At 39.3% G+C, this 23,619-nt stretch overlaps 2 protein-coding genes across 3 annotated transcripts in view; one reads left to right on the top strand and one right to left on the bottom strand.

The window, feature by feature from the left end:
• Positions 1-13,188, bottom strand: part of ATXN7 (ataxin 7) — an 88,613-nt gene extending 75,425 nt beyond the window's left edge. For both annotated transcript variants that reach the window (XM_071756201.1, XM_071756202.1), the window contains exon 1: positions 13,050-13,188. The gene's annotated coding sequence lies outside the window, so the exon portion shown is untranslated. The remainder of the gene's footprint in view (positions 1-13,049) is intronic.
• THOC7 (THO complex subunit 7) lies at positions 13,164-21,041 on the top strand. The gene is made up of 8 exons (XM_071756207.1): positions 13,164-13,302; positions 13,760-13,877; positions 14,723-14,850; positions 15,188-15,274; positions 15,891-15,948; positions 19,169-19,235; positions 19,356-19,425; positions 20,654-21,041. Exons 1-8 carry the CDS (start codon positions 13,284-13,286, stop codon positions 20,719-20,721), a joined length of 615 nt encoding a protein of 204 aa, XP_071612308.1. The 5' UTR covers positions 13,164-13,283; the 3' UTR covers positions 20,722-21,041.
• The last annotated feature ends 2,578 nt before the right edge of the window (positions 21,042-23,619 follow it).

Raw genomic sequence — 23,619 nt, 5'->3', positions numbered from 1 at the left:
AGTACCAAGCTGTCTGTAATAGAGATGCTTATTTTACCACCTTATATTTCCCATTATGTTCCTCCTGCATCAGTTCTATGTATTCCCTTTAGTTCTCCAAGCAAAACAAAATAATCCACATCATTATCATCAATTTTACAGACAGAGAAACTGAGGAAAGAGGAGTGATTTGCCCACTGTTACCTACCAGGCAGGAGGCAGGGCTGGGAGCAGAAAGCATCACTCTTCATTATCTCTCTGCTGTGCCATCTATTAGGGACTGTGATACCTGTCATCCTAATACATAATCTTGACATAAAACCAAAATTATCTCTATCTTGTCTTTCTTCCACATGAAATCCACACAGAAAACTGTACTAAATTACTGCTAGCACTCAGAAAGCTTTTCCTCACAAGCAATACACCAATCTGGCTCTGAAAATGCACTTGACTGTGAACTTTAAAACTTGGCATAAAATGCCAGTGGTATTTTTCACTATAAACATGTAAAAATAAAGTTCTAATTAAAGCTTTGGTTGATTTTTCATTCTCCTTCAACTCAGGCACATTTCCTTTCAAAATCAGCAGTTTTCCACAGTAAAATTAGTACTTTAGGAAATTAAAAGCTTTTCGCTAGGACTCTATTAATCAAAAATCAAGATCTTCTGATTTTCAGTTACTCTTTTTTTAGGGCAAAAAACGTCCTGCAGAATATTTGCAAAGCACTTACAGGACTGCAGCCCCTTGACTGGCACTTAACACAATATGCAATACAGCAGTAAATTATTTTCTTATTATTGAAACTGGAAGCCAAAACTTAAGCATAGCTCAGTGAATTCAGAAAAGCTCCAGCACTTTCCAGAAATTCTTGGAATTTGCACATACAAAAATGTAGTTTGGCACTGTGTTTGAAACCAGAGATCAATAAAACGTATAGATTAATTCCTGGTTTTGAGCTGTATTTATTATAACCATAGCTTTCTTATCAAGAAGTGTTCATCTCATTTAGTGCCATCATCCCTATGCAGCAAGTGCTGAGCAAGTGCTGTTCCTTTGCTTGAGTCCTGCTGCCTTTTCTAACTCCAGTGTTACAACAAACTCTTGAGTAGTGACAAGTCAGAAAGACAAACAGTGCCTATACAAAAAAAGGAAAACAAAAAAAAAAAAAAAAAAAAAAAAAAAAAAAAAAAAAAAAAAATCAAAACTTAGCCTCCTTTCAAAAGAAGAAACAGAGTAGAGAGTCAGGACACAGCTTGCTAACAGGAACGGAGGAAAGGAATTACCTGTAAAATTATGGGAATGGGTTTAGAAATGAAGAGGAGAGGCTGCTCACTGCAAAGGGAGGATGAGGGGTCAGGGGCTGGTGGAAAACATGGTGTCTTTAGCAAAAGGAACTATTTCTTGAACAACACACATCCATGTGACTGTGAGGAAATCTTCATTTGTTAAAATGATATTGTGACTAAAACTCCTCCACCCCTGTCCTCCCTGGCTGCACCTTGGTCAATCTATTTTACCCTTCGAAATTGAATTCAGTGGAAAGCTGGTGATTTCTCCCATTATAAACCAATTAATTTTTCTTTAACTAGGACACCATCTTTCCACTATAAATCTCTTCATTATTGTCAGCATTACAAAGCTCACTTTCATGAATGTTTCACTGAGTTTCCCTTATTTTTTGCCTTTTTTTTTTTTTTTTTTTTTTTCCGTTCTTTCTTCATAGTATCTCTGTTGCATGTGGAGTTTAGAGAAGCTGAGGTGACACTTTTACTGGTGTCCAATACCATAAATAAATACTTGCAAGGTCCAAGCCAAGCAACCCAGAAGGATCCTTTCCTTTGCCTACCAGTGACTGCCATCTAGAGTCAGAGCAGCCTCCCAGGAAACACAGAACTGGTAACAAGGAGGAGAAAAATGTTAGAGCAAAGAGAGAAATGTTAATCCCATTTAAAAAGCAAGCAGACAAACAAAACGTCCAAGACCTTACATTCTAGAAAGTTACAACTAACTTAAGAAATTATATTATTTGGGGTTTTCTTCTTAATGTGTTCCAAATCATGAGCATTTGGCCCCCATCTTTTCTCACAAAACTGCAACTGTATTTTGTTCTAAATGTTTAAGATGTATGTGTGGGGAAAATATATATAAAATAGTACTATACTGCTTCTCAAATAAACCCACGTTTCAGATCTTTTGCTAAGAAACATGCTGAGCTAAGCAACTGAACACAAAATTTCATCATTAGCTAAAGATGCAATAGTGACCTTTCAAAGACTACCTGTGCAAAACTGCTGAGAAAGCTTTAACATTAATGACATTAGTGATACTAATGAGATGAAAAATGTCTTTCTATTCACATGAAACTTAATTGAAAAACCTTATCATTTCCATTTTAAGAAATACATTCATACTGACTCAAATATACTAGAGGCTTAAATGTCCACAAAAGCCCACCCAAGCCAATAACACTTTTTACACACTGTAAATGTGACACATATTTATATACTGTGTTACCTTCCAGCTGTTTATATAAAAATATTTTTTTGTATTTACTACTACTTATGTAGTTTTTAATAGCCACTCAACACTCAAGCATTAATCAAACAACCACAAGATACTCTTTAGTTGAATAAAAAGATTATTATTTGCCTGGAGAATATAATAATTTACATTTTAACATATTCCCAGTAGCAGTTATCTTCTCTGCAAACCATAAGCAGATATAAAGCCATTGCTATTTACGTAAGTGCTAGCAAACTCTTCAGCTATTAAAACAATTTATTAGCTATGGCTAATAAAACAGAAATCAGTTCTTCAATTTGCTCATTCTTCTGCTCATGGTCAAGATGACTGGCAATGGAGGAATATAAAAACACAACATTTCCTCTCACATTTATTGCTGTAATACATACACACTCTCCAGGTCCCATGGTATATACCTCCCCTTACTACTAGTCCCACTAAGAAATTAATTTTTCCTAAGGGGGTCATATTGGCAAACAGAATGAAAGCAAGAGGGTTCACAACATCTTGCTGTTGAACGTGGGTACCTGAGTATGAGCCAAATGTCAAGCTGCAGTCTGCTGAAATCAGCATCCCTTACCTTGTGCACACACACAGCCAGCTGGGACTGTTGTGCATTCTGATCCACGCTCAGCCCTCATTTCTTCCCTAAAAATCACTCCATGAATCCTCTTAGGTTTTCCAACTAAAACAACAGTTCTGTTACTGGCCTGGATGCAACATTACAGCAGAGAAAAGTTATTTAAATGAGAGGAGGACAGGTACTTTGCTATAGTGTGGTTCTGGAGGATGACGTGGATGAAACACCCCCCAAAAAACCTTAAACCCACTGAAAAACGTAACTTTTACTTGACAAGTACTGTAGCCTTTCCTAGAGACACAACAAATCCCACTTGAGACAGAACTGCTGAACAGGTAACAGAGCTGGAAAATAGCTTTCAGCACGAGTCAGTCAGTCTTGGACACTGATGCTATTAAAATCTTCCCACTGTGTATTTAGAGGTTTGTTAAGCAAAGGAGGGATGGAAGGAATCTCCAAAAGCCTCAGTCCTGGCTCAGCCCCAGGGCACGATAACCAAGCTATCTGGTGGGAACAATACCTGTAATCAAACCTGTTCTTGGAAGTCCCCAGGCAATGAAAGCTCTGTTGACCCCTACCTGATTACTCCAACCTTTCAATCCTTCCACAAGAAAACTGTGTTTGTCCATGCTGAATCCTCCTTGCTGCAATTTGATCTATTTCTGTCCTTCCCTTCTTGGAAGGCTCTTCACTAGATCTGTCTTCTCACTCTCTCAGTCCTCTCGTACTTAAGGAGTTGCTTTCTTCTGGCACTTGTTTATGCATCGTGTTTTTCAGATCTTTAAACGATTGCACAGGTGTCTGCACACTTCCCACTTCCGAATTTCAGTCTATCCAGAGCCTTCTGTCGTGCCCCTGTGCAGTTAATTAATACTTTGTTGCACACCTAAAGGAGACTGAGCAGTCTGACCTTCACAGCTAAAGATCCTTTTATAATAAATGTATTTTTTCCTCTAATCTAACAAAGTTTAGGAAGCTCAGTTGAAACAGAGTAAGCACTTCTTCCATATGTAGGGGTTTTTACTTATAAATAAACCAAGGAAAAAATTCACAATATTCCTACCACTTTAAAAATTCTCCTTGTGTTCCCAAAATAATGAAATGTCATTATTATGTTGTAAGCACAAATGTAAAAATGAGGTTGGCCTCATTGCCCTGCAGTACAACTATTCACTTTCCTGTTGATATTGGAGCTGGTGCACAATGAAGAGCTGGTGAAGCACTAGAAGCATGGAACAATACTGACCAAATGGCAAGGAAAAAAAAATTAAAAAATCCAAAAGCAGCAAAGTAAATCTTTGCAAAATACAATCAAGTAAAAGTGAGTGTTTTCTTTTATATAGCTTCCAATATTATATTTATGTGCATAAATCCTCAGTACTTACATTTGCTAATCTTTAAGTACTTACATTGTTAAAAAACTTTTGAGCTTTAAGCTCCCTGATAACAACAGACAACTGTGTCACAGTCTCAACATTCCTTCTGATGAAGACATTTGCCTGGGAATATCTTTGACATGACATCAGTGATATTCAGCAGAAGAGACCATGGAATTTCCAATGAGTCTTCCCTTCTTTCTCAACAAAAGTACTATGGAACCTAGCAAAGTCTGGGCCCTGCTGACATCTGGATTAGAAGAAATCATTCTTCATTAACTTCAGTGACACATAGTTAGAGTAATACTTCTATGTTTCCATTGATTTGCCAAAAAAAAAATTAATCACATTTTGATGTGAATTACTGTAATGCACACAGCCCTCCCTACCTTGCCCACACCTTGTGCTACAGCTCCCTGTTCCTTGCTTTTCTCCAAGCAATGACAGCATTGGACCTGCAAAGGAGCCCACAGAGAACAACCACTTACTTAAAGAGGACTGTACCTGCTAAATAGTTTTCAGAGGCTTCTTTGAGGGAGTAGTTACACCCCTAACATCTCTCTGCACAGAAGAGAAACAAGAACCAGTACCAGAAAAAAAGATACAGAATATAAATTACACTCACTAGCAGAAAGAAGAGAAAATGTAGGCTGCAAAATGGCTGTGTTAGAATTGTAACTCTGTGCCAAATTTAGCAGGCCAGCCCTAGAAAGACATGATGGGGGACAGACTCTATAAGGAGGCAATTACAAATAAAGAGGAGTCTGTAAGAATAATCCACTCATTAGGAAAATTGTTACCTGTATTACCATCCTCTTGAAAGTCCACTCAATAATTGAGAGTATTAGTTAAATTCAATCAGTTCAAGAGCTTGCAAGAACAGGACAGACTTCTCTAATATATACAAAAGAAAACAGCAACTCTTGAGCTATTTCCTTCCATCTGTTTGATGCCATAAACTACAGCAAGTCAGTTGCTCCTGTTTGTGCATTTCTTTCACATAACAAGAAAAAAAGGAAAGCTTTACCAGAAAACCTGACTGATATCCTCCTATTCCAATCCCAGCAAAGAGGCTGCAGCTCAAGTGCAATTCAAATACTTATAAAATTAAATTTCAAATTCATTACATTAAAAAAAAATTCCCATATGTTTTATTTTAATATATATATGCACACAGTTCTATTTCAGGCTATGTTACTGTTCAATACCATCCTAACTTTACAAATATACACACACACACCAAAAATCACAAGCAGATCCCAGAAATGAAAAAAAAAAAACAACCAAACAAACCAACCCTTAATGCCAAAGTGACCCTGGAATGAAACTGAAGTGAAAACATTTACAATGAACCACAAAATCACAGGTGCATATTTTCAGTTATTATTAGCATGGCTTTGTTTTACTCATCTCTTACAAGCCAATCTTTATTCATTTAAGTTATAAAACCCAGTTTATCTGCTCTGTCTCCTTTATTAGTTCAGTTACCTCCCTGTATAATCAACATACAATTTTTTATTGAAATAAAGGCAAAAGGCAGAGCACCAAAAAGAACTCCTTGCAGTTTTCAAACATTCTGCACTTAAGTTTTGAAAAGACAAAACAAGCAAACCTGAGTGCTTGTTTATACCAAGTCACTACTAAAACATTACAAGAAAAGTTACCTTGAGAGTTTTGTAAGTACTATTAAGAGGAATAACATTTTGGGGTTTAATGTATTGATCACACATATAGCTGCTTTCATATCTCAATTGAAAATCTACATATATCTATAAACAAGCATATATACACACTAGAGATATTTTGGGTCAAATTTCTCTTCTTTTCCAATGTTCAACATTGATTTTTCTTTTTTCATTTTGCAGCTCACTGGAACAGTTTATGCAGCATATGATTTTATGCCACAATTTCTCGCCTGCACTTTTCAACTCCAAATTCTATCCCTGCCTGCAAATATAATTTGGAAATCACCAGGAAGGCACTCAGAGATCTTTGAACAGAATCAGATCTGCAACGAAAAATTATCTCTACTGTCAAGTTCAGCCTCTTTCTGACAGCACCACCACCTCGTACTAGTTAACAGCCTGGTGATTACAAAACTCACTCTGATGGAAAGAATTATGGGCATTAATCCCCTCAGGAAGGAGGATGGCTGGGCTGAAGTCTCCCACACATGTGGTGAGCAGTCTAGCGCATAACAGCTCTGCTAATGATGAAAAGGGAACCAGAACCATTGCCACCTCCTGGGTTTTGAAAGCAAAGATTGACCTTTGCTCCCCTTTTGAAAAAAAGGGCTTATGATCCTAATTTCAAGAGAGCATGAATCCAAAATGCTCCCCAGAGAAAGGTACTTAGCCCTGGGTACAGGCAGGATTTAAGCACATTCCTACTTCAGCTACTGAGCAGAAAATGTGCAGATTCATCATCTCCTTCAAGCTGCTCCAGCTGGTATAATTTTAATGAAACACCAGCAAATATTAAAGCACTTGGCCCCCTCCACCTCCATGGAATCACCACCCATCTGGCCTCACCCAGCCCAACATCCTTCAGTACAACCAGCTTGAGAAAGGGAAGGAAATGCCATAGCCTGGAGCTGCCCCTTCTGGATCCGAGAGTCTCTGCTGGAAAAGACCACTGATATTCTCAGGATACATCTCTTGGAATATTTGTTTAAACCATCTGCTTTGACAGCAACTGAAGTAATAGTTTTTAGAAGCTGCATTTGGCCAACTCAAAAAAGAAACCACAGAAAATGTGCCTTCTGCATAAGGCAGCCACAGCTTCTCCGGGGTTTTACCCTGTTTCCAGTCACTACACGTAGAATAATGATGGTCTGAAGCAAAGTTCAGTGTTTTCATTCAACATATGACATACTAAAACCTAAAACTGAGCAGGCATCATCAAAGCCAGTGACCGTGCCTCTGATTGTTTCTGTTTCACTGCTCAGGCTTGTACTTCATTTAGAAATGAAGTGGTGAGAACATGCTTCAGTGTATCATGTTTTATGGGAACTGTAAATTGTAGCCATGTTTTAACACAACACACTGACAGTTACTCGATTGAAAGAAAATAAACCATAAAATAATCCAAAGCAAAACATAAACCCAATTTAAAATGAGAAACAGATGTTTATCAATATAGATCTGATATTCAATCTTCGGAAATAGAAGCTTTTCTTCCAACATCGCTCCCTCATGCAGCCAAGCTTAAAAACTTGTGAAATTTCTAGGTCTCCTTTTACAGATTTGGATGGCTTTAAAATATATATATATAAAAAAAAAAGCCAAAAAACAAACACAACCAACTTTTAATAAACTTTGAAAAGCTGACTCAGAAGCTGCGCAATAGCTCTGATTCAGCTTTCTTAGCAGAGTCGAAGCATCTGGCCACGTGATCCAGAAAATACCACTCTGAGGTCGGGCAAGTGCTGCTTTCCAAAGGAGGAAATGCTCATTTTCCCTTCTTATCTTTGTGCAAAATTTCCTCAGTAGCACGAACAGTTATTTATGTAAACGTGATCGGAGTAAATCTGATATGCACAATTCCCTTATTATTAATCCAGTGCTTCAAGCCACACTCGAATGCAAACATTTACCATTTGGCCTGATGCCAACAAAGACAAATTCTTCTTCTTAGTCAGTGTTAAAACCTCATTCAACATCCCACTTCTTCCTCTGAAAACTCTGGTACAACACTGCTGATCCTCAGGGCACAATGCAAATGGTACCAAACCCACAAACTGAAGGACTGGAGAAAAAAAAAAAATGCTGATTTTTAAATTAAAAAATTAATAAAGAAAGCCACACTGAAAACATCCTGCTAACAAACCAAGAGGCTACTAGATAACTGACTGATCCTGCAGAAAATAATTCCAAAAGAATAAATGGCTGCTTCCTTACAAAACACATGAAACACAAAATGCCAGCCTAAGATTACCCAACACTCCTTTGGAATCACAGAACACAGACATCATGTGGGATCGCCGAGGCACCACACAGGCAGCTGAAGTCTACAGTGTTAAAGATTTTTAGATTTAAAGAAAAATCAACCCATCTGATCTGTCCTGCAGCAGGTTCATGACACTGAGTTTCATGAGACACCTGCTTTTCCCCTTGATTTTCTTGCCATAGGAACCTATGAAGTCACTGGGAAGAGGTTTCCTGACCCAAGGTACCACTTCTAACTTCTGATAATTCCACTGACTCAGTTAAAGCACCTTTTGACACACATGCAAGGCATAATTTCATTTGCTGGATGCATCCCTGCACCTGCAAACTCGGTTTTCTACACTGAATACCTCAAAATTTCCAGTATCGTGTAATTTCAGCTTGAGCTTTAATAAATTAGTGACATATCATCCTAAAATGTGTAACAATTGATCCTTCAGTCTTCATAAATATTCAGTAGGATCCAGATATGACATGCAGAAAGCTGTTACATAATGCCTGTGAAAATATCTGAAAAAGGGCAATATAAAAATTATTTCTGTATAATACAGATTTACCAAGAGAGCCAACCCTGGCTCAGGAATAAGCTATTTAAAAGGGCCATGCAGCACTGTAATTTTATTTTAAATTGCCACGATAAGTTTTTGTCTCCCTTCATGAGAAGTCATAGAAACAGAATGTCTTTTTAACAAACAAATATTTCCAAGACTTGTATTTTGTGAAGAGTTTCTATGAAAAATCCTGGAATTTTACATGCTTCTTTCAGTTACAAAGCGAAAAATAAGAAATAAAAGCAATCCTATTGCCCACAACTTGTGGTTACATTATTACATGACAGAAGCCTTGTTTTTAAAGTATGCTATAAACAGTACATTTAATCAATCTTGGTAAAACAGGCAGCTGACAGCAAAATTGATTACTGTTTGGATAATAAAATCTTGTATTTTTAAATTATTGTTATTGTCACCACAGTCACAACAGGTATTTTCACTGTCCCTTCTCTTGTTATGTTGTAATTCTATGAAAATGTGCTACCTCTGCAGAAACACAGAATTTCTACAGGAGATGACTGATCCTACTTTTCCATTAAAGGCTGAGGCTAAGGAACACTGCAAAGAAAATGTAACACTCTAAGATAATTTAAAACGAGAAAATGGTGACACCAATAGGCTGTGAGTGTTGCACAAAATCACAGTGCACAATCAACAAAGAAATAAAAGCCCAGGGTAAAAAGTAATGCTAAACATAGGCTTAGAGAAAATAGGTCTCGCTAAATAAATTTGGTATCGCTTTCTGACAAGAATATAGGTTGGACTGGATAAAAATACCTTGTAGTTTCTGACCTACTATACTTAGATCTCTGTAAGATTTAGTGCCACACAACAATCTGATTTAGAAGTTATTCAACACGAAGAAAACCTGGAATCTAAAACCACCTCATAAATTATTAGGGAGGCTTAGGAAAAATATTTTAAATCTACCTCATCAATACTTAACGTTGTTTTCTTAGCTCTAAAAATCATAGCTCATTATGGCCTGGAATACTATAAAAAGCTTTTTTCCCTTTAACTTCTTCTACAGTTGGAAAAAACCCATACATACACAGTAAAAGAAAAGGGAAGAAGGTATAAAGCCACTTTAAACTTTTTGTAGATTATTTTTTTCAGGAAAGAAAACCTCAGCATTAACAGATGTCCTCAATAAAAAAAATCTGGTATACTTAAAAGCCATCTTTCAGCAAAGAAACAATACTGATGAAAAATCTGAGCCAGTTCCACACACGTGTAACACCTTGCAGCACTAAACTTACCTAGCTTATACTTCTTGTATTCACAGTCACCTGGAAACGTTACAGAGGATCATTTAACACTTTTGACAAGGACAGGTGAGCAACAAATTATTATGTATAAACTGCTTCAGGGTGTTACCATATGGCACACATGAAGGAATTCAAGAAAAGAGAGAAAACTACACCACATTTAGCTTGGTTGAAAGCTCTCACACACAGATACTTATCCCATGGTACAGAGTAAGATGTTATGCTCTCTGCAAGATATTTTTTTTCTTATTGCAATACCTTAAGCAAAGTCCAATGCTACCTGATGTTTCTGCCAGTCAATTGAAGGATTATATAAAGGACACTACCTGATAAATTCTGCATGGAACACACAGGCTGGAAAAGGCCTAATAAATAAGAGTAGGTCAGTGCTCTCCAGAGATCTACATCATACATGACATTGAATTAATGGAAGAAACATGCTTGTATACAGCCCAAGTGTGCAACACACACTCCATACGTGTGAAACAAGGGTTCTTTCACACTTACAAGAAGAGAAGCTCTACTTGGAAATGGAGCAAACTGAAAGAAGCCTTCAAAAATACTGTGAATACTCAAGGGTGAACAGAAACCCAGCAAGGTGGAATAGGCTTCCTGGGCAAAAACATCTCAGGGATGTTTAAAATGGCAAAAGAGAATAGGAAAGAGAACAGCACATCAATACGTGGCCTTAGTGAGATTCTTGAAGAGGTATTTACCAAGTTCTACTTCCCATTCTAAGAGAAAAGTTAATGAACATTGATGATGCCTGAAAGGCCTGTCTTAGAAAAATAACTGCTTTGTTCTCTAAATTGTTCTTATGAGTCCAAGACCCAGAGCAGAGAATTTTCAAGAACCTTGTAATTAATAACACATACGAAGAAAAGAAAGGCACGGAAACCATTAAATATTATTAACTAATCACATGGACTGTTTTATTCTACATTAATTACTTGAGGACTATCTATTTGTCATTGTGAAGAGTTTAATAAGACTATCTGACCAACAATGGAATGCTGAACAAAAAGTGGGGAAAGAATGTATTGGATTAAATGACAGAAACTAACACAAAAGCATTATAACATGATTAAATAAATAATAGTGGATTTTCACCTGCAATAACCTCCTGTTCAGATCAACTTCTCTCTGCAGCAGAAACAGAAAAGGCTCAGAAAACAGCAAGAGCTCAGTGAATGGCAAGAAAAATACTAAGTCTTGATAAGGCTGGGTGCTTCAAGATGCTCAAGACTTCCAAGAAGTAATTGGTGGGGTAAAGAGGGAAAGGCAGCAAAAAACTCTGTAAAAATTTGTGTAGAGTTCAGCTAGGTTGTCTTCTCACACTTTGCCATAATACTAGGGCTATATCCTAGTGATCAAAGCCTTAGGAAAAACACAGATAACCCTATTACAGGGCAACAAATTCATGTCATAGAAGTGAGGGGTTTTAACAGCACGTACATAGCTCATGAATTTATGGCCTGCTTTTGGCCCAAACTGTACAGCTAAGGAGAGAGTTAGGTTTCCATATAAAATTGTAACACTCACAAATTACGTAATAATCATAAAATTTCAAAAACAGAAATCACTTTTCTAGGTTTTCTATGTTGGAAACTCTATTCTCAAAAGTTCAATGGCTTCCCTGTAATGCTCTCCCAACAGCACCTTCCAAAGAATCTCACCAGTAGCCTACTGAAGATAAAGTACTGCCTTGAAACAACCCATAAATAGCAGTTAAATGCCACTATCCAGAACAAAAAAGAGGCTCAGTCACTCACAGCTCTAAAACCAGGAAAGTACAGATCACAGCACACATCCCCTCTGTTCTATTCTTACCCTGATTTTCTCCACTACCTTAAAATTATCAATTCAAAGTGCTAAGTAGAACAAGCTCAAAAAGTACTTAAGTGTTCAAACCAAAACAAATACGAAGGTGTCAGGCTCTGGACATAAATCTCATGTACCATGATATATTCTATAACAACATTGCAAGCTTTAGTACTGCCCAAGTGCCAAAGCCTGTGGACCAAAAGCCTAAAACTCAACACTTGGCATCAGTAACACCTTAATACCTCTTTTCTCCAGACACCTCTAGCTCTTTTTTCCCTTGTCACCTTAGTTTTTCAGGGTAGGAAGAAACAACTTTTGCTTCCGTCCACTCGCGATAGCCAAACTCCCCAAGAAACCTTTCAGAACAATGATTTTTCTGGGAGGAGAGTTGGGGTTTTTTTGCACACCGTGGGCTCCGCTGCTAATCTTCTCAGCACCAAGTGGGAAGAGATGGCTCAGAGGACGCCAGCCCAGCTCCCTCACACCTGCACCACGGGCACATCCTCTGCACCCTCGATGGGAAACGGGCACCATGGAGCTCACACTCCCTTTCCTTCTCGCCCCAGGGACCGGAGAGCTGCCGTGCTGCATCCCACCACCCTCACGGCATCACCATCACCTTGGTGCTGGGCACCATCGTCCCCCTGCTCCCCAGCGCTGCCGCTGCCACCATCGCAGCGCCGAGCCCGTGCTAGGAACCCTGCGAGGGGGTGAAGATGGGGCCACGAGGGTGAGGATGAGGGTGGTCCCGGGAGGTCTCTCCGAAGCAGGAGCGCGGTGGGAAGGCAGCCCAGAGGCTCACCCCGACCCAGCGGCCTCCCCGCCGAGGCGCGTCGAGGGCGAAAGAGCATGTGCCGGGGGCATGGCGGGGCGGCCCGGGCGGGGGGCGGCGGGGCCGGGGGCGCGGTGGCGGGGGCGGGGAGGTGGAGCCTGACTGCTGCCGGTGCTGCTGCTGCTGGTGCTGCGGGGACCGCCGCTTCCCTCCCCCGTCGGCCCCTCACCTGGCGGGGCCGCCCCTCGCCAGGGGGCCGGTTCCACGCGGGGCTCAGGCCTGGCCCGCCGGCCCTCCCCGCCGCAGCCTCCGCCGGGCCCCGCGTCCTCCGCCCGCCGGCTCAGGCCCCAGCAGCCGCCGCCGCCGCCTCCCCCTCCATGGCCGCCGCTCTCGCCGGCTGCATTGTGGGAAGCTGACCTCACTCGCTGCTGCCGCCGCCCCGCCGGCTCCGGCACTCGCCGCCATGGGGGCCGTGACCGACGGTGAGACCTCCCTCCCTCCCTCCCTGCTCCCTCCCTCTCTTCCCGCACCCCGACCCCTGCCCAGCCCGCTCTGCGACCCTCAGCTCCGGGCCCGCCTCGCCTCCCCTCCTCCTCCAGTGCCGCGGTGTTTGCCCGCCGGCTGCCCCGCCGCACGGCCCCGGTCGGACTCGGGCCTCTCACCCCGCACATGGATCTCCATCCCGGCCCAGACCCCGCAGCCGCGCTCCCGGGCCCTTCATGCCGGGCACTCCCGGGCTTTGGGTGCCTCCCGCCCCCAGGCTTCTCCGCCCGGGCCCCAGGGTCCCGCAGCCCCGCGCCGCCTCCCGTTAAACCGATCCCGCCGGTTTAGCCCCGGGAATCGTTCCCTGAAGGCCGGGGGTGAAATCCGCGCTCGGCTCTGGGGTGCGGCTGCCATTTAACAGTTTTTTTGGTTTGGTTTTTTTTTTTCCCCCCTCAGATGAAGTTATCCGCAAGCGACTTCTGATCGATGGCGATGGTGCTGGTGACGACAGGCGGATCAATTTGTTGGTGAAGAGTTTCATTAAGTGGTGTAATTCCGGATCTCAAGAGGAAGGGTATTTGTTTTCTGTTTGCTTGTTTGGTTTTTTTTTTGCTTGTTTGTTTTTTTAGTCTTGGAACTGGTTAGCTCACATTTATTTGGAAAAAACAGGCTTGATCCTTTTTTAAAAGATTCACGTTAAGATATGTATGCATCTTCTTTTTGCCACGACTCTGGCGTTGCCAGTGCAAACGCCGTGGCAGGAGATGGAGACTGGAGAGGGGTCAGAAATGACTGAAGGCTTCAGGCTGCACCATGACATCTGCCAGCACCGCTGGAATGCCCTCAGGATTGTCAGGATGCTGCTTGATCCATCTGGGAGCCCCACTGTTATAACAGGATCATGACTCCAGTGTTTTAGTTGGCAGGAGGGGTAGTACTGCTGATGTTTTTGCTGCTGCTGTTCTGTTTTTCTGTTGTGCTTTTTCTTAAAAAAAACAACAAACAAAACACCAGGCTGAACTAGTAAGGGATGAGCAGCAACGTGGTGTTCTGCCTTGGGGTACATATTAGTGATGGATATAAATTCCTGGAGGACACAATAATGGTTGTGGATACTGAGGAGCACTGCACTATTAAAATACTCGTGTCAGTGGTCACAGAGCCAGCCCTAGCTGGGAAGTTTATAAGCCCTGCACTTTTCTGCCCATTGCCAATACTCTACACCTATAAGGATGTAATGGTGGAATTTATGGCTGTCATGTTTCTAATTTTACAGTCAAAATAGGATAAAGGTCTTTGAAATATTTTATTCCTTTAATAATTGTTACTTAACTGCTTTGTGTATGGCTTTCCTTTCTTGTTTTGTAAAGGTAGGGGATATTTTTATTCTGCTTAGGAATAAATATTCTCTGTTTTCAGTTACAGCCAGTACCAACGGATGCTGAGTACTTTATCACAGTGTGAATTTTCAATGGGAAAAACTCTTCTGGTCTATGATATGAACCTGAGAGAAATGGAGAATTATGAAAAAATCTATAAGGATATAGGTAAAAAAAATACAAAAACATTACTGTTTTCTGTTTGACAATTACTCTTTTATGAACAAGCTTGAGCCAGGTCTGCATAATATAGACATATGAGGAGGGGTTTGACTTTCTTTTCCTTTTTCTTAGTAGGTAGCACTCATACATAAGCTGTAAGCATTGTATCAGTATATAAAATTCACTTTTTTTAACCTATTGAAGTATACATACATTTGAAGCAGATTGAGCTAGCAGGCTACCATGTCATAAATGGCTCTTTATCATTTTATAATTTAGCAGAATGGTTTTTCTATATGTATTGTTTGATTTCAGTATAACTCTGTATAATTTTTTTTTTAAGAAAATAGTATAGCTGCAGCACACGAGAAGATTTCTGAATGCAAAAAACAAATCCTGCAAGCAAAAAGGATTAGAAAAAACCGCCAAGGTAAGGAGCAATAGCTCTTATTTACACTGGTCAGTTTCATTATTTTGTTGTATTTTAAGATACATTGTATCAGAGGTTCCAAACTTTCCAATGTTCAGGGTAATATGTTGGCATCATGGATACTATTATCTAGTCAAACACACTACTGAAAGTTTGTTGTGGATGAGATAGGGAAGGTTGAACATCAAGGAAAGGTTGAGAACTCAATGACATGGAACATCAGGAAAAAAAAACTGTAGTTCAGAGAGATGTTCTCAGGCCAAAGAAAAACCCCAAAAGCATCTTATCAGAATTCTGGTGGCTTGAGAAGAATTAAAGCACTACTAATGTGAGAGAGAAGTTGAATAGACTTACACCCAACACTGAAGATTATTTAAGTTTGTTCTTTCATCTCTTAAAGGAAGCTAATGTATTAGCATACACAGTGCTGCCAGTTAGACACCCAAGAACTCTGTATATATTCATACTGAATACCTATTACTAGAGGTGTATTTTTTCCCTACTCTTAAAGATGTGTGATAATTTCAATCGAAACATAAAGTGTTTCTCTGTAATACTGTCTTATCAAAAGATCAGCAATTGAAGAGAAGCAAAAATCTATTTAAATTTCTTTCAGAATATGATGCCTTAGCCAAAGTCATACAACACCACCCAGACAGACATGAAACACTGAAGTAAGTATAAGACTGCATTAATTTATAAGCCAGTAAGTTAGATGTTGCCAAGTTTGACATTTCACTGGTTTCAGTTTGACCTTTTCTCATGTTTATATAATTTCTTCTGACAGAAGAAAAGCTCTGATTTTGTTTTAAAATTGTGCTTTATTTAATCTTCATCTGTATGGATTCCAAAGCATTGCTAATGATTTATTTGAAATCTTTCCATTGTTAAGGTGCATAACTGAACTCAGATGTGAATGCACATCTCAGGTCAGTTCACTAGGGATGGGTTGCTCAGAGAGATACTTGGGAAGTGCTGTAAGGTGCACCAGCAAGGGATTCAAAGTATGTAACAGGCAAGCAAGTAGGGTGGCATGACAGAAAGCAGGAGAAAGCTCTTAGGGTTTATTTTTTTGTGTGTTTGTTTTCCCTGTAGTAGCTGTTCCTGCACGCCCAGTTAAAAATTACTGTGTTGTGTACTACAACATAACCTGCCCTGGCATGCAGGTCAGCCTACCTGTTGTCCAACTTGTTTTGCCTGTAACTTACAGTATTGCTTGTGTCACCGTTGGGTTTGGACCACTTTCTCTGACTTTGGGTCATTTTGAGCCCTTATGGGGAGATAATTTTTAACTTTATCAAGCCACAGAAACATTCCAGGGCTCACTGCATCAATCAGTCTGTTCTTAACCTGATTAAAGACATAGATAAGGGATTACTGCTTATAATAAAGAATTATCAAAAGAGAAGTTCTTCAGATTAGAAGATTAAGAATGGAAACAACTAAATGATAATGTTTCTTAGAGAATGCCAGGTTGTTTAGTTTTGGAGGGGTCATTCTAATTTTGCTAAACACAGACAAGCTTAAGTGTCCTGACCAAAGCTAGAAATGGTGGTAAGTTGCAGCTAGTGAATTTGGCATTTTGTCCTTTCTTAAACTGAATTTTATCATTTCTTTAGGAGAGGATATTACAGCTAAAAATACTAGTGTTTATTCACTGAAGAATGGCTACAGTGTGTCCCCTTTGGTTCTTAGTCCTTCCTACCTGTGGTCAAAGACACAGACTTGAACTATAGCTAAGTATGATCCCACATTTTATAGATGGGAAAATAGGACTGCAACAGAATGGACCATTTTTAGAGGCAGCTTGGTTTGTAGATGTTTTAACTTTAACTGACCTCTCTAAGTAAATGGACATTAAATACAGGAACTAGATGATGTTTTCATCCAGTGTTTTAATTACAAGGCTTCCTCTCCAGTTTGAGGAAAATATACAGAGCATCCTACAATGAACCAAGAAGGACCACACTTAAATCAGAATGGAGGAAGCCTCACTAACAATGTCATGCTTCTTGTGGAACTCTTTAATTACTTAAAAAAAAAACTTGAGAAAACTTCTTGTGAGGAGAAATGTCATGTTATTGCAAGCGTTACATTTACAGCTTTTGCAGGTCATATGGCACAATAGGACAAAGTTCAGAAAAATACTTCATGCTTTTAAGGGACTGTTTCTTGGAACAACTAAGTCACAGAGCACAAAAGAAGAGAAGGTGTTACCAGCTTAGTCAGAAGTGATGCACAGATCTGGAAAGTGACAGGAGCTGAACTACTAAATGGCAGTGCCGACAGTGTAATTAGATGCAGTATCAGAAGAGCTGTTAAGAGAACCAAGAAATGACACTTGAGTCTTAGAAAAGGAGATACAGAAATAAGAAAGCCAAAGATTCTCTGGAGCGGAAAGTAAAAGAAGTAAAATTCCAGATGTAGCTTGGATGTTACTAGAAAAAAGTTGCCTGTCTTCTCCCGTTCTGCTTATGCCTGACAGCATGGTATAAACAGCAAGATCTGGTCAAATAGAAGTCTTTGAACAACTGGAAACCAAATACTAGCAAAATGATTGTATAAGCTGTTAGCTGTTATATAGGAAGGGACAACATCACACCCAGCCCTCTCTCAGGCATTCCCCTCAAGGTACCAAGCACACAGGCTCAAAAAAAAAAAAAACCCTCAAAAAACCAGTACCCTCAGGTGGCACTAAACCAGACCTTTTTTCCTGCCATCAAGGATCACTTTGGACTGGAGGCCCTGTTGTGGTTCCCTGCCCAGACTAGTTGTAGGAGCTGTCTGTGCTTCAGAAAAAAAAACACCTTTTATTTCCTTGCTGATCCCTTTTTGGCTCTGTCTGCTAATTAATCAGAGGTGGCCAGCCTCAATCCACTTCACCTTTAAAGAAACAGATTGTTCTCATTACATGGAGCATAGATTATGGTGGGCATTAGAGGAGAAGTAGAAGAGGAGATTTGAGTTCAAGAGGAGCCTCCATCCTCATTGGAAAGCTAGAGTTCTTGTTATTCTTTCCCCTGCCTGAAAAAGGACTGTAGTGGTCTGCAGTTGGTTCAAGTGAGAACAGAAAACAGCTAAATGCTTGCAGAAAGACCCTGAAGAGGTGTTGAAAGATGATGTATTTCAAAAGGATATGATAAATCAAGATGATCATAGGTGTTGCATCTCATAATACCAGAGGCAATCTGTTAAAATAAAAACTGACATTTGAGAAGGAAATTAGTATTTATGGATTATTTTACATTCAATATGATGAGGCATAAGCTATATCATGGGGTTTCATCCAGTATGTCAGTTATTTAGTGAGTGCCCACTCTGAAGTTTACATGATATCCACTACTCTATCTGGTCAGGCCATTGCCACAGATAAAGTACTTGACTGTCTTTGGTCACTTGTTGTGTCTGGGAGTTGTTGTGTTTGTATGTTGAGTATGTGGTTGTATGTTGAGTATGTGGATTTATCAAATCTAGTCTCCTGCTGATGCTGTTTTTATTTATTTACTTGTGTCAACATAAAGAAATCTGTAAAGTCTGTGAAAATTCCATGGGTGTGTTTAATGTAAGCTACTTTAACTTTCATTGTACCATCAAGAAAAAAACATGTTTGTAGCAGGACTGAATTGTTACAGTCCAAATGCCCAGGGTACAATTGTATTCCAGCTTGGAAGCCTTGTTTGCTGTAAAATCCTGAAATTACAAGTTTATGATGTTAATTACAAGTTTGAGTTAAATATTGATGTGAAGTGGTCATATCTCTCTGTAATTTCATTTGTTATGCTGTGTTTACCCATGCTTTTTAAGTAATGGCTCCTTTTCCTCCCCTCAGTTCAAATCTATTTTTCCAAGACTTTTACAGGACTTTTTAAAGATACTATGACAATTTCTTTTCAGGCAGCTGGAAGCTTTGGGAAAAGAACTGCAACATCTTTCTCACATTAAAGAAAATGTTGAAGATAAGGTAGGTTTTTAATAGAGGTTGTTGTATAATTATTAGGAACATAATCTATGGAGAAACTACAATGGGCTGTTTTACTGTATGTGCTCTCTCTTTCCTAAAATACATATTTTATCATTCCAGTTGGAGCTGAGAAGAAAACAGTTTCATGTTCTTCTGAGCACCATCCATGAACTTCAGCAAACTCTGGAAAGTAAGTGCTATTCTTAGGTAATATATATTAATTGGGTTGGGTTTCAGCAGATCAAAAGGAATTGCAGCTTCCAGCAGTGGGCTGGTTGTGTGCAATTAAGACTGCTGACCTCTTGCAGCAGCAGCATTTTTTTCCCCAGTAGTAGTCCAGAACCTGAGACTGCTCAGAATGTTTTTCTTCTACCTGTCATTTCCTGACTAGCTTCAGATTAATCTGTAGGCAACAACAAACTTCTTTAAAATCTGGGGATGCAGAATAGCAATTTGAGGGTTTGGGGGTTTTTTTTGTTTGTTTTAAACTGGAAAATTATTTCTTGCAGAAAAATAATCTTGTATACGGTTTCCAGACTTATTTGTATGCTTCTTGTTTCAGTAGTTTCAAGCATGTCACTGTATCATTTGAGGCTTTATTTAAAAGAAATTGTAATAAATGAAAGCCAAATGACTTACCTACTCAGACAGTGAGTCTGTAATAGAGCAGATACTAAAACTGTTATACATAGAGCTAAATTCAGGGATTTAGTCATACTCATCTTTTGTCATACAACTATTTAATATTTTCAAATCAGCGCTTACTTTTCATGCTCTACTATGGCTACTATTGTTTTAAATATTATTTAATTATTATTTAATCATTATTTGCTGGATTTTTGCCCTGTGTTGATGGCAAGGTTGGTATAGCCTTTGAGCATGACCCAATTAACAGACATAGATGGCTGTAAGAGCAGACTTTCATTCTCTAAGGCCATCTAGAGATCTTCTTAAGCAGAATGAACTGTTAATCCTGGTGCACTTTAGCAGAAGGTTATTGTGACTGTGTTACTAAGACTTGCTTAAGTATTAGTCTCCAAAATACATTTTCACATGAATGTATAGATTACCCTTCAGCTTCTAGTATTTTGTCAAGGAAGTAACATTTTAGTGAAAGGCACAGCTTCTGTTAGAAATAAACCATTAACAGGCAGAGAAGGCATGTAATTTGACACAAGCCAGTACTGTCTGAATTGATACAATAGGATTTACCCTGTGTTTACTGTAATTGTTGTTACAGATAACAGCCTTAAAAACCTTGAAAGATTTTTTTTGTTTTGCTTGAACATAGCATTTTGTTTAATGAGTTAGTCAACTACCTATTCAAGACAATCAATGTAAAATATTTAAGTGAGCTCTGCAGTATAGACTGTAAATACAACCAGGCACGTTCAACTAACAGTAATATTGAATTTTAGATGATGAAAAACTTTCAGAAGCTGAAGAATCTCAAGAAACTCAGATGGAAACAGAGGCCAAACAGTAGCTCTAATATGAAGACTGACTACTGTTGAAGAATGTCCAAGTATCTTCAGTTTGTGTTGAAACCAACAGTAAGAGATGGAGCTGAAAAATTGTTTTCTACTGCTTCTGTGAATTTTTATAAAAATAATGCTTGACTTGCTTATGCTTGAGGGGAAAATAGTTACAGATCTGTGCAGCTAGGCATTTTGTGTTAATCTACCCACAAACTTTGTAGTTTGTGACAAGAAATACATCTTGTTTTACCAGGGATGAAGCTTCTGCATAGTACTTGTGAAGTAAGGTGTTAGCAAAACATTGCCAATAAAAAGGTGTTTACAATGATTTTCCTATTTTTTAAGGGCTCTTTTCCTTGACACTAGACTGGGCAATGCCTCTTTGTGTGAGTCCTACCTCCCATACCCAGGTGGGACCTAAGACCCTACTTTAATAGGGTCTTAATTTTTCCAAGTGCCATTTTAGAGCTTGCATGTGACTTGACTAGACTTTGGTAGTTTTGTAAAAAACAAGTTGCTTCTATGTAATTAATGCTTTTCCAGGGGTGTAAAACAACAAAATCCATACTATCCTAGCTTTATTTTTTTCCTTAAGGTGATGCAAAGAACTCCAGTGATCTGAGCCTTGCTATAGTGTGTTCTGTGCAACAACAAAAGTGACGTTTTGAAATGACACACTTAGAATTTCAGTTTGAAAGCTTTGTTCTTGTAAAACCAGGAATCTAATCCTGATACTGTTTGTAATTTGCTTCTGTATTTTATCTGCCAGTTGACTGTTATGAAATACATCATAGTTCTTGAAACCAGTGGTGGAAACCTTCCTTTCTCATGATGACAAACCAAAGCAGTAGAGTGGCAATCATAATATTAAACAGTCTCAGATACTTTTATTATTAATAGGGCTGGTGGAGTCTCTCCACCCTCTCTGGGGAGGGTTGATAGGTAGGAAATACAGATTTCAACCTTCCTAATGAGAAGAGAACTGAGTGTGCTCTAAGCTTTTGTAAGGCAGGGAGGAAGGAACAAGAGGCAGCAGTAGGTTATTTTAATTCCTATTAGCCATCTTCTAAAACACCTGTTAAATCAAACCTTGCAGTAATTTGGGTAAAGGAACATGCTTTAGGTGTCACTCAGACTGAATTATAAGCAGAGGTGGCTGAAGTAAAGTAAAGCCTTCTCCTTAAACTAGGTGACAGGTGAGGGGAATTTCCAGGACTGTGACTTTGGACTGGTGTAGTCTAAGTGCTGTATAATTTCCACTCTCAGGGAAATGGATCTGTGTGCTGGGCTGAACAGGCAGATCTGAGCTTGTTCTGCTCACATCCTGAGTTTGCTGAAGGCAAGCCAGCTGAATGAGAAGTCACACAACTTCAGTAGCACAGTGCTGCCCTAATAAGCTGTCAAAACCCTTCTAGTTCACAGCTGGTCAACTCAGAAGCTCCAGTTTGCTTGATAGAGCCTGTGCAGACATGCAGTGCTTCTCCTGCACTACAGATTCTGCAGGCTGAGGAAGGGTAGGCAAACAAAAGGGATTTAATATGAAAAATACACTGTCAAATGTACTTAGTGTTCTGTGTCTTTTCCCCTCCTAACAACAGTGAATAGTAAAATATTTTTGCAAAGCAGCAGTACAAAATTACTGGCAAATCAGGGAGGAGTCATTTGTATGAATACATGGATTATAAAGATCCAAAATAACAAACTCTCAATACAGTTTCAATGCTGGTTGAGAGACCCGTGACCTACCTGGATAGTATTTTGGTGCAGAGGTGGATGAAATTTACAAGCTAAAAATGGTATCCATAACAACACAGTCATGAAAATGTCATGGTTTTGTCTATCAATTGTTTTACACTTTTTTTTTTTTTTTTTTTTTTTAATTGTATCTTTCAAGTACCTTTATCTCAGAACTTGCTCTGTATAGAACCTTACCACTGCTGAGTTTGTCCCTCTGGTAAGGAATACATATGTGGAAATAAAACTTGTGCAGAAGAGAAGCAGTATCAATGCATGGCAAAGTAAGGAGTACATTGTAGTTTGAATTACAGTGATGCAATCTTGAATAGAAATTACTGCCCTAGAAAATGAAGTCGCCCTAGCACAATGTGGTAGCAAGAGGGTGGTATCATCAGACTACCTCAGAGAGCAACAAAAGAAGTGGCATTAGTTCTTAGCTCATGCAGCCTCAGTGGGACATCCAAAATCTTAAGAATAGACCCCTCTGTCTTCCATCCCTCTCAGATCCTGAAAGCCCTCCTTCTTTAGTTCCTTGTACTCAAAACTATGACATTGTAAATGTACAAAAATCTGTACATACAGAAACTCAGGATCTCAACAACCACACTATTTAAATAAGAAATCTTGCCTGACAATAGATTGTCATTATCTGAGCTGAAAGATTATTACATGCCTAAATACTCCATCTTATGCCATTGCTACGTGGATGCAAAAATACAAGCAGAGAAATACAAAAGTGATGATAATTTCTATTCCAGGACTTAGTTTTCTGTCCTCTCCAAACAAGGTGGTAGAGGGAGAGTGGAACATTAGACAGAATGGTTAACTTGGGCAGAATTTTTAAGAGAGGTTTAGCGAGGTAGATAGAGGAAGGAGTATAAAGAAGGTCACAGTGACACACTGCTAAGTGATGGATCTCTCTGAAACCACGGTAATTTAAAGACAGCTGCTGCCAGCAAAGAAAATGGAAAAAAAAATCCTAAAGATTTATGAGATAGAAATTATTTTAGATACTTGTCATGTAAGTTCTCCAGCAGTCACAGCTGACTTGTACTGTCTTTTCTGCTACTTCTTTTCTCAGGTCTCAGGAGGTGTTTGTTTTGTTTTTTTATTTTGGAGAAAACAAAAAAAGGGGGGAAAACCCCACTAATACAGGCAATTACTCTTAG

Source organism: Heliangelus exortis, chromosome 12, assembly GCF_036169615.1.
Source record: "Heliangelus exortis chromosome 12, bHelExo1.hap1, whole genome shotgun sequence".
NCBI lineage: Eukaryota > Metazoa > Chordata > Aves > Apodiformes > Trochilidae > Heliangelus > Heliangelus exortis.
The sequence above is the reverse complement of the archived record's forward strand: the minus strand, read 5'-3'. Positions and strand labels throughout refer to the sequence as shown.

Bases quoted from the DNA above. Each gene is read 5' to 3' on its own strand.
- THOC7 (XM_071756207.1), top strand. The intron at 14,851-15,187 runs GTAAAAAAAATA...TTTTTTTTTAAG, and splicing joins AAAAATCTATAAGGATATAG to AAAATAGTATAGCTGCAGCA. The intron at 15,275-15,890 runs GTAAGGAGCAAT...AATTTCTTTCAG, and splicing joins GATTAGAAAAAACCGCCAAG to AATATGATGCCTTAGCCAAA.